The 12,479-nt window shown below is 36.2% G+C and overlaps 1 protein-coding gene across 13 annotated transcripts in view; it reads left to right on the top strand.

The window, feature by feature from the left end:
- LOC119600784 overlaps positions 1–12,479 on the top strand; it is a 38,620-nt gene that overhangs the window by 21,688 nt on the left and 4,453 nt on the right. For 12 of the 13 annotated variants that reach the window (XM_037951325.1, XM_037951329.1, XM_037951320.1 and 9 more), the window contains 3 exons: positions 49–1,457; positions 1,518–3,088; positions 10,491–12,441. In XM_037951325.1, coding sequence (XP_037807253.1) covers positions 49–1,457; positions 1,518–3,088; positions 10,491–12,441 — 4,931 coding nt within the window. Of the gene's footprint in view, positions 1–48; positions 1,458–1,517; positions 3,089–5,929; positions 9,997–10,490; positions 12,442–12,479 lie in introns of those variants that run through there. The other variant, XM_037951330.1, reaches the window with a different exon arrangement.

Below are 12,479 nucleotides of genomic sequence, written 5' to 3'. Positions count from 1 at the left end.
AATATCTCACTCTCTTTTTTTTTACACTCAAATTCCCTTACAATATAGTGTCATTGCCCGGATCTGATGTTAGCTCTATTGAACAACCCGCCATTCTTCAAGTACTTAGTCCATTAAATGCCACAGAAGAAAAAATAGATAAAATTAAAGAGAGTCCGGCAAATCGAGTAATACTATTGAAGCAGCCATCCTCAGAGGAGCCACAATCGCACAACGATGTCAATGACAATGATAATTCTAGCGACATAAACCTAGTCAGTAGTTCTAATAACACACAGTCACAGTCTCAGTCTCATTTAGTTATAATAACCCCCACGCCTACGCCCACACCATCGCCGACCAAAGACTGTAAATTCGACCCTCAAACGGGTGAAATTCTATTTCCCGAAACTCACATTAACCCCAGTCAGGATAATATACTTGACATCGAATCTCATCTAATAGAAACCTATAACGAACTGTTCCCCAATGAAGAGAGTGTTGGTATTAACGAGTTACCTCCCATAGAAGATGAACTGCAGGTTGGTTGTTCGAAGATCGAAACAAATGACAATGTACGCACAGTAATTGAAGTCCAACCGGCCGAAATTGTAACTAAGAAGCCGATAGAAAAAGTCATCGAAACTAACGAACCTTTGCAGGTAGCTCAAATTATTGTTCCTACAGATTTATCCAATGGAGAGTCTGGCATAAGCGAAGAGGAAATCGAAAAGGTGGCAGAAAAGTTAATACAAGATATTGAAGAAGAAATAACCAATAATTGGGACAAGATTTCATCGCAAGTTAACTTTGCGAAATATAAAAAAGAAGACGAAGCTGAAGCAGAAGCAGAAGAAACAACCAACACCGATAACGTAAGTGAAGACGTTAATGCGGCTCAAGTAGACGAAAAGAAAGAAAAATCTGAAGAGCTTACGGAAGATAAGTCCTCATATGAAGAAGTTAAAACTGTTAAAGAAAACATTATTTCTACCGAGAATCTCGAAAACAAGTCACAGTCAACAACTGAAGATTTGCCTATTTCAAACGTAAATTCTGTTGACGTTAATGGAAGTACTACCGATGAAAAATTATCGGAGGTAGTAGACAAACAACTATCGGAAGTCAATAGTATTTTAGATTCACAGACAAAATTAGAAGAGTCTGCTGAGAGCTCGCAAGCAGTAAATTCAGAAAAATTGGAATTGCCAGTTGACAAACATCCTAGTCTGAAAGTTGTTACTGTACCCCTGTCTAAGACAGCTTCAGAGGAAGAGGAACGTAAATTGTTTATTGAATCCTTACCGCCGCTCGAAGCGCATGAAACTGTCGTGGGTGATGCGGAGCAATTAGCTTTGGATTGCAAACGAGAATATTATCAATCGCTTAAGAAGTATTTAGTACAAAGCAGCACGGATAAGCCACCAGTGCCATTACAAACATATCGCTGGGAAGATCTTAGGCGAGCCAAAGAAAGAGTAAGTAAAAATGTTTTATAAAAACCAAACAAAGTTTAAACAGTTCAATTTTCTTTTTAGGGTGGTTATCCTTGGACACATCTCTATAAACGTCCCCTTGGACCAGATGAGCAGCCCGAAATTGTGTTGATGCTAAGAAAGTCACAAGAAATTCGTTTCACTTCTGAATCACCAAAATCAAATAAAAAAGTACGAATTGACGATCACGTCTCCATACAAGAAACAGAACGTTACATTCAAGAGTTATCCGAAGAAGAAGACGAACCCAACTCGGAACATTTGCCAAATCATCAAACGGAAGATTTAGAAAATCACAGTTTGCACAGTGAAAGCTTTTCATTTGCTTCAGACTCTGTGCTGGCCACCGGAAAACAGCCAAAGAAATCTGGTCGTTTTAGTAAAGTTCGAAGATTGTTTAGACGTCGACGTTACGGAGCTAGACAACACGACGACGCCCAGTCACTGCCCGATTCATTTACGAATACAAGTTTGCAACTCAGTCTAGAACAAGTGCCTCAAGGTTCAAACGGTAAATTAGAACAACAGAAGCAAGTAGAAGAACTAAAAGGTGAAGTCAAAAAGGAAGACGAACCCATTTACGTCCACTCGAAGAGTCCACGTTGTTTCCCCATCATGAAAAAACTCAAAAGTATGGCTGATCGCCAAAAGAAACGTCTTAATATTAAGCGTATTCACTTAGGTAAAGATGAGCAAATTGTACTTAATGAAGAACCCAAAATATTAAAACTTAAGAATTCGCCAAAGTCGCAGAGAAGTGATATACCGCATTTTATTGAAAAACAAGATTCCGATGATGTTTTAGAAATTGTTCAATTAGACGAGTCGCCCAGTCGCAAGCGTAGAGATGACGACAGGTATGACAATGAAGGGAATACAACAAGCAGCATAGTAAAACCGGAGGAGATTATTGAAATCAGTGACATTAAGGCAGCACAAACAGAAATAAACGAACAAGTCGATGAAGAAGTAACCTACAAGAAGGCCGAGGAAGTGGATGCTGCAGCTATACCACCCAAAAAAGCACCACGTTTGCGTAGAGAACATGTGTATGAAGAAATCGATCAACCCGACGAAGCGGTCGCAGCAGCTGAGGAACTCAAATTCATTTTGGATGCTACCTCTGTTGATGCTATAAAACAATCATTGGCCACCCAGGATACAAGTGCCATTAAAGAAGTTGCCCCTGCAAACAACAACATACCGTTGGATCGCATGGGCAGCAGTGAAGAAGAACCTATTACATTGACCGATCGTGCTACACCAGAACGTAAATCTAATACACTTTTAGCACCTATATCATCCATTGATTCAGCTTCATCGGATGAGGATCGATCAAAGGTACATTTACAGCCGGTAACCGAAGAAGAAACCGATCAGGAGCTCGACGATACCTCTGCCCAACAAGCTAATTTAACTGTCAATCAAGAATCGGATTTGAAAAATGAACGTAAACCTTCACTTAAAAAGGAAGCTTCACCAGCACCTTCAGAAAAGAAGGTAACATTTTCCCATGTTGAAGATGAAGCAGAACCGCATCGTGAAGATATCGAATTGACAGCCGAACAATTGGAAGCCACAAAGGAGGCTACCAAATGGAAAAATACCATCAAGTAAGTACATCATGGTCTAAATTTAAATAAGCACAACAAAACGAAATCAAGACAAATGTGCTTTTAAATATTTTTGTTCAAAATTTGATTTTATTTTTTTCTTTCTTATTTTTAAATAACACAAAAAAATCTTCTCACTCTGACAACACAACATCTAATAAAATAAACAAAATATGTACAATTATATTCAATAATACAACATTTATGTATAAGAAAAAAACTATTTACTACTACCACTCTACATAATACCTATACTATTTCAGAAAATACACATTCTTCATCTTTCTCAAGAAATTGTTACTAACACTACGCTACCGTAAGCAAATAATCCGTAATACTTCTAATCGTTTACAAAGCACAGGCTCTAGCCGCTATAACTTATCCTTCTACATATGTTTAACACCTTGTTGTAGTAGATAGATAAACTTCCTCCTATCAAAACTTTGTTCCAATACAAGACATTTAAGCTGAGCATGTAGAAATCAGAGGTAAGAAAAAACGACAATATCTTCTCTTCTTTTTTTATTTTGGTTGAAACCACTTTCGTTCTGGTGATTGGTCATGAGTACTCTCTCTATATTATTACGTGTAATGTTAACTAAAATGCAAGAACATTGAATAGATTTAAAACAAAATTACAGGTAAAACAAAAATGTGTTAAATCAGAATTCTTCGTTTGGATCGGTGATGTTGATAACTTTTTGATAGTTTCTGTTCTTTTAACTCAATTTTTTGATTTTCCTGCAATTTTATTTAAGGTTTTTTGCATTTTAGGTGTTTTCATCAAGAGTTGCGGAAAATATTTATATGTGTGAATGTATGTGTGTATTGTCCCCTCTAAAATAATATCGGCCATTGAAATATACTAGCAATCCAATGCTGGGAAGAACATTTGTCTCATGTCTATTTTTGTATGTGTCTATTAATATCTATATTATTTAATTACACCCTTTCCAATTGCATTCTTTATTTCCAAAAATTATTATCGATCTCTAAATATTTGTAATATAACAAACGAACAAAAATAACGCTGATTTCTTGAGGTGCAATAAAAATATGTCCGTTCTAGAATTTTAAATAAGAAGTAAACCCGATTCTCATCAGTTATTAAACGTTTTATTTCGAAAATAATTCAGTAGTTTCCGTCAAATAGATGTTACGAAAATCGTCAGATCAAGGTTTATGCCAAATCTGCTAGAAAATGTGAAATTTAATCAATAGCTGTAATTTTTTTTAATTTACCAAAGACTAGACTAGACTATATACTAGACTATAGACTAGACTATAGACTACACTATAGACTACACTATAGACTAGACTATAGACTAGACAATAGACTAGACTATAGACTAGACTATAGACTAGACTATAGACTAGATTATAGACTAGACTATAGAATAGACTATAGACTAGACTATAGACTAGACTATACTAGACTATAGACTAGACTATTGACTAGACTATAGACTAGACTATAGACTAGACTAGACTAGACTAGACTAGACTATAGACTAGACTATAGACTAGACTATAGACTAGACTATAGACTAGACTATAGACTAGACTATAGACTAGACTATAGACTAGACTATAGACTAGACTATAGACTAGACTATAGACTAGACTATAGACTAGACTATAGACTAGACTATAGACTAGACTATAGACTAGACTATAGACTAGACTATAGACTAGACTATAGACTAGACTATAGACTAGACTATAGACTAGACTATAGACTAGACTATAGACTAGACTATAGACTAGACTATAGACTAGACTATAGACTAGACTATATGACTAGACTATAGACTAGACTATAGACTAGACTATAGACTAGACTATAGACTAGACTATAGACTAGACTATAGACTAGACTATAGACTAGACTATAGACTAGACTATAGACTAGACTATAGACTAGACTATAGACTAGACTATAGACTAGACTATAGACTAGACTATAGACTAGACTATAGACTAGACTATAGACTAGACTATAGACTAGACTATAGACTAGACTATAGACTAGACTATAGACTAGACTATAGACTAGACTATAGACTAGACTATAGACTAGACTATAGACTAGACTATAGACTAGACTATAGACTAGACTATAGACTAGACTATAGACTAGACTAGACTAGACTATAGACTAGACTATAGACTAGACTATAGACTAGACTATAGACTAGACTATAGACTAGACTATAGACTAGACTATAGACTAGACTATAGACTAGACTATAGACTAGACTATAGACTAGACTATAGACTAGACTATAGACTAGACTATAGACTAGACTATAGACTAGACTATAGACTAGACTATAGACTAGACTATAGACTAGACTATAGACTAGACTATAGACTAGACTATAGACTAGACTACAAAAAATTTTGGCTATTTAAATGAAAATATAAATTTTTAAAACATATTTTTAAAAAATAAATTAAAAAAAAAAACTGATCCGGCTTATAATTTTGCAAACTACATAAGTACAATTACTTGCAATTGGAAATGGTGTAAAGAATTTCATAAAATTTAGTATGTAATTGACAATCAGGTGTCAATATAATGTAAATTGTTGCAATGGCTATAAAATATCAAGCAATAACCATCTGTAACATTTTACAAATAACATGACAGTGTTTGCAAATAAGAGAAAAATTATCTTGTATTCTAAAAGAAAACTATTAGAAGAAACATTAAAAATGGAACAAATCTCTTAACTCAAAATATATGTATATTTATATAAAACTAAAATTAATCTCATAAAAAATTTATCATACTATTTCGAATTATTAAAAGAAATTTTAACAAAATATTTCATTACAACAAACAACGTGCAACACCTTAATGTCTTTTTAGACATGTTTATTTTGCATAAAATCTAAACTGGTGGTTGGTCACTTGGCATAAATTTTAAAACAAAAGAAGAAAATGAAAATATATTTTTTTATCCCAAAATTAACAAGTAAATTATTTGTAAAAATACATAAATAAATAAGATATCAATGTACATTCATTCAACAAATGCTTATGGCTTTGATCATGATGAATATGATGATAACGATGATGTTGAAATGAATTGAATTGATGTGAAATAAATGTGACAAAAATGTGTTATAATGTAAACATAGAAAAATAGAATGGATCTGTCAAGAAAATACATACATATCTAAGGAGAAAACACCTAGAATATACAAACATACATCGTTATTCGTACATACTTATTTATTATAACTCATAGATAGACACGGACGTCGCAACGACGACAAAAATACGAAATATTTCAAGTGCTTTTTGATTTTTCTAATGTTGCTGAATTTTTTGATTTTGCGAAAAAAGCTTTCAGTCCTGGCCGATATTTGCAGCGATTAAAATGGGCATAAACGGTTGAATATAAAATTTATTTTCAATTTTCGAAATTATGAATCAAATTTTCCATAATCAGCTAATTCAGCTAATAATAGATAAAGTGTAACGGGGAAAAAATAAAAATTTTAGAAAAAAAAAGAAAAACAAACCGTTAACATAGAAAATGACAAATAGTTGTGTGTTTAAATGCTTTATCTTATAAAATTTAAAGAAAAAAGAAAATATTTTAAAAACAGATATAAAATTAATGTTCACCCTTGGAGCAAATACGACGAAAATTTATAAAAATAGCCTCAATAAGAAGAAAACACAAGCGACAAACAGCAACGAACCAACCAACCAACCTAACCAACGCAAAAACTAACGAATATAAATAATACAAATATTATATGTAGACGGAACAAAAAATAAATAATAAAAAAAAATAATATTTTTTGCAAAATCCAAACGACAATATTAAAATTTTCAACGTTTCTTCTTTTTTACACACATAAAGCGAAGAGAACGGCGATAGAGCTTTTTAAGCTTTTTATTTCGTTTTCATTATGAGTACAAGAAGATCGGCATCAGTGGGTGCTTTGCCACTCGAAAAAAAACATTTTGTGTCGCGTAATGAAAGTTCAAGTGGGGTGACTTTAGATGTACGTTGTGCCTGTCAATATTTTCAATGCGATTCATTGCTTCCAGAACGCATTAATCCAGTGGACTCAAGACCAACCTCCAAATTAGACTTTCATCATGACGAGCAATGTCCACAATTTTTACCGGACGATGGTGGTGTCATGCTGGATAGAAATGTTCATTCACCAACAATACCTTTTCAGCCGATGTCAGATCGTAGGCTAATGGCGGGAGATCGCATCACACAACCAGAACCGGAACGTTTATCAATGCGAAGTGTAGGTAAACATAGATCTTGGGATCAAGCTTCTGCTTCTGTTGATATATCGTTTGTAGAGAAATATCCAGAACTAGAAGAGACAGCGCGAACTAGAGGTTTAGTAGTGCGTAGCATTTCCGATGACGATCCTCATAGTATGCCGGGTATGCAAAGGCAACGTTTCACCTCAGTAGATAGACTAGCTAAAGATCCTGAAACTCTTTCCATGCACAGTGTTAGATCTCTAAGGCGCATATCACGTTCTCCATCCAAACAAGATTTATATGTGGCTGATATTAATATTGCCCCTCCACGTCACCCATATGGTCGCCGTGAGCAGCGTTCAGTAAGTGGCAGTCGAAGATCATCTAATATGGATCTTTCAACATTTTCTCCCCAAATTAATGTCATCACTCCTACACCATTGCCTCAAACATCAGATAAACCTCCTTCATTTACTCGTGATTTTAGATCTCCTTCTCTACAAGCAATGGCTGATCGACAAAGATCTTATTCACGCGATTTTACACCTATGCGATCAATGTCACCACCTGGAGGTTTTGGTTATGGAAAGGCAAAACCACCCACTACTATAGATTACATGAGACCCGATGACAATAAAGAGAATATGGGGTATTTTGCAGGAGATGCAGAAATATTGCCACAAAATCGTCCTATTGATATGTCTAAATATAAGACAACAGGAGATGGCACTACAACAGTTGATCAACTAATTCCACAAGGTGCACAACCAAGCACTATAGATCATACTGCTAGAGAATTAACTCCAATGGTATCATCATCACCAACTGAAGGTGTTGATTTTCGTAATGCCAAACCACCCATGTCCGTAGATTATATGAGACCTGATGCAAGTAGAGACAATCTTATTTCATACCAATCAACTGGGGTTATATTACCTCAAAATCGTCCTATCGACATGTCCAAATATAAAACCTCACCAGATGCATCTACTATAGTTGAACCTTTAAATGCGAATTTGACTGCAACGGAAAAACCTATGGATCCTCTTCAGCAAACAGTCGCGGAATTGGAAGCCATTCAATCCTCTCGCAATTTGGTTGACATAAGAGACAACATTCAAATAGAGCGCTTAAGTCCTCCGTTAGTAACTGAAGTTCCTGTTGAACCTTTAAATTTAGAAGAACAAATTCGTATTGATATTAATACAGAAGTGAAAATGGTGGACATTGATAAACTGGTCCAAGAAGAGGAAGAAAAAGCTAGAAGTAGAGCAAAGTCTCCGACAAGATATTTGGATTCTCTTGCCAGACAAGAAAGACAAGGCAGAAGTCGTTCAGCATCACCATCCAGATATTTAAGCGACAACAGTAATGCTACCAACCAACAAGCTAACAATCGTGGGAGATCCCCTGGAAGGCAAATGGGACATCTTTCTATGGATAACCTTCAATTGCCTGATACAAATTATCAACAACTCAAACGTGGCCATTCACCTGAAAGACAGTCATCCCTCACAAGAACTAAAAAAAGTGCTCCAAATATAAATAATATGGAAGACACATCGAAAACCTCTTACACAACAAAATTTAAATCGTTTTTCTCTGCAAAACCCAAAGACGAAATGGATGAAGTTATGAATGTTAGAGAAAAATCTCCAATGCGTGAAAAATCACCTTCTCCAGCTCCACCTTCAAGAGCTTCGAAATTATCGTCAATGTTTTCCAAAGAAAAATCTCCAATGCGTGAAAAATCACCCTCACCAGTACCGGCTGCAAACGGTTCTAAGTTTTCATCAATGTTTTCCAAAGAAAAATCACCTATGCGAGAAAAATCGCCTTCGCCAGCAAAACCTACTTCCAGCAAATTTATGTCAATGTTTTCCAAGGAAAAACCTACTCCAATTTCAGTAGTTTCTGGAACAAATGCAGCCGTCACAAATAAATCACAGGCGGAGCCTATGTCCATTAAAGTAGTGGAAACATTTTCACTTAAAGTCGATGAAATGGATCAATACATGGCCAAGCCAGCTAAACAAAAGCAACCTCCTCCTCAACAACCACCCTCTCTCAGTAAAACACCTTCTGTACCAAAATCATTCAGTAGTCGTGAAGATTTTTCTGAACCCGATCGGGTATCCATGAACATTGGAGAAGCCTTCGTTCCAGTTATAATAGGACGTTCTGCCGAAGGTAGTTCACAATTTTTGGCTGACCAACGTACTAGCCAATCTCAGTTGTCAAGTCAAGATCGTGGTTTAGAAATGAGGGGTTGGAGCAAAGAACCATCAATACATCATCATCCTGAGTTGCACGGCAAGCCATTATTCTCTGCGGCTATTATGATGGACAGTAGTGGAAGTATAAATCGTAGTTCATCAATTGATAGGCGTATGCCAGTACATGGTATGAGATCACCATCTGAACAGCGCCCTTTATTGCCATACAAAGATCAAACGGGCGATTTTTTCGATGGACGAACTCAATCAACCGATCGACATCGGCTAGGAGGTTCACAAGACAATATATCAATGGCTCGTATGACGAAAACAGTTAGTTTTAATTTTGACGAACGTAAGTCGCGTTTAAGTCAATTTGAAAGTGCTACTATGCCAAAAAGTCAAGCTAAACAAGAAATGCTGGAGAGAACATATTTCTCGCGGTAAGATTAAGTTTAATTTAAATGAACACTAAAAGCACTGACATATTTAGGTATTTGTACAATTCAAGAAATAATTAAATTGATAGTAAAGAGTAAGATTGTATACCCCCAAACCCAAAATATCCAACATTATTACATTAGGAACTATATGTATTAAAATGTATGTATATATGTATATTGTCACCCTGTCGTCTTTATTCTTCCTAGCTTAACTATTGTAGAATATCAGCCGAAATAGCTTTAATTCTAGCCAACATTCTTAAACTCATAATCTAAACAATCCACACACATTAACATACAAATCTAAAGCATACATACAACAATCACTTTTTGTTTAATTATTTCACTTTTATTTACTCTGCTTACTGTTTCGCAATTTCGATTTCAATGGAAAATTCACACATTTTCACATAACAAACTTAATTTAAATCGAAAATGCGAAACCATGAATCGTTATGATTCAAAGAGTTATAATTTTCTAAATTTCGTTGTAGCGAACATGAATACGAACCCATTGGAACACCTTCGACAGAAGAGAAATCTTCTGATATTAAGGAAGTATCTCCAAATGAAATTCAAACGACAACTAGTGAAGTTGATACCATGAAACAGGCAGAGGATATGCAGAAGGATCTGGAAGATCGATACTTTTCATCAGCACAAACCCAGTCGCAGACAACACAGAAAACACCTCAAATGGAAATTGATGTTGAGGCAATGGAAACTGAAGATGTTCCCATAGACGATGATCAACTTCCAAAGGCGGAAAAGAAAGGTTTTATGGCAACTGCCCAAGATAAAACTAGACGAATGCAAGCTGGTTTTAAAAACCAAGCTGGAAAACTCAAAACAAAACTAAAACCGGCACCAAAGAAAATACCTTCAGGTAGTCCTAAAGCTAAGGAGCGTAAGAAGTTTAAGGCTCCTGAGTTTTCGAAACTAAAAATGCCCGAGATGAAACGTCCTGATATGTCGAAATTTAGAGATTTCAAACGTCCCGAATTTACTAAATTTAGTAAGCCCGATATGAGTAAATTTAAATTGCCCGAGAAAATGACTAATATCAAGTTGAGAAGAAGTAAATCTCTCAAGGAATCAGATGCTGCCCATGTTGATGAGGAATTGGAAGCGGAAGTGACGGAAACTGGACAAAAAGGAACTGAAGCTCCAGCTACACATAAGAAACTTTTTGAATTCAACTTTGGTACATATCCAAGAGCATTACGTAAAAAGAAAACGGTCGAAGTGGAATCTTCATTTGGCACCGGAACTGCTACAGAAGCTACGAGTGTTATACCAAGTTCAGAAACACAACCCTCATTAGAGTCTTCCAGCACTCCACAAGGAGATCGTGGTCCCGGTCCAGTGCGTTCTCGTTGGGCTGACAAGTTCTCAGACGTTAGTTATAATGACAGTGAAGGTTCTCGTTATCGACGTTATGGTAGCGAACAGGAAAGTTTCGACCGCGAATCTTCCTTAGAGCGACGCATGAGAGAGGATCTTGAAGACGCTGTCAGTGAAGAAAGAAATTTAGGCATATTGGGAGGAGTTACAGACAACAAACAATTTGCCGAATTCGATGAAGAGAATCGTGCCATACATGAAATATCGAATTTACGTTCGGGTGAATTCAGACGTCGACCAATTACCCACCAAGATTCTGATGTAAGATCTGAAGATAGCAAAGAAGCCGTTGGCTGGACCGAAAAAGATATACAGAAAAACACCTTGCTCCGCAAGGCAGAAAGGGAAGCAGAAGCCAGTTACCTAAAATATCAATCTGATGATATGGGTACACAGGAAACTCAATCAACAGCTAGTTCCGGCAAAAAAGCTGTGCTAGAGGAAATTGGTGATGACGAATTCTTTTTGCGTAAGCGTGGCATTTCCCAAGACAACATTGAAATCAATCAATATATAAGAAATGCCTTCAGAGATGACTACGATAAGCCCATTAATTCTTTGGAACATGTGGGACAAACTAGTGCTTATGGTGACTATGATGTACCACCACCAAAACCACGTAGACTTCACAAAACATTTGCACCCGATAATGTATCACAAGACTTTGATGGCCAAAGAAGCGATTATGGCGATGATCTATCAATGTCGCACAATGGCAGTGATTACTTTGGAGCACCCAGACGCCCGATGCGCAAGGGAAGAAGTCGTAGCAAATATTCCATGGAAAGCCAAGATGTCGATAGCAGAAAATACATGGACGAAGAATATTTGCGTGATCCATCACCCATGCTTAGGGATGAACATGGTGCCTGGAATGATTTGAATATGTCTGAAAAGGAGAATATACCACAACAGCATGATCAACCACTACCGCCCAGACGCCAGAAGAGACGTCGCGATACATCAATGGACAAAGACTCCTATATTAATGGTTTTGGAGGACGCTCGGTGTCGAATAGCTTTTTGCAGCCAACGGAAGATGTAAGTTTAATGTTTGAATGTTGTTGTTGAATCGTGTA

This window comes from Lucilia sericata, unplaced genomic scaffold (genome assembly GCF_015586225.1).
Source record: "Lucilia sericata isolate MDLA Ls3-8-SP2 unplaced genomic scaffold, ASM1558622v1 Contig000120F_arrow, whole genome shotgun sequence".
NCBI lineage: Eukaryota > Metazoa > Arthropoda > Insecta > Diptera > Calliphoridae > Lucilia > Lucilia sericata.
The sequence above is the reverse complement of the archived record's forward strand: the minus strand, read 5'-3'. Positions and strand labels throughout refer to the sequence as shown.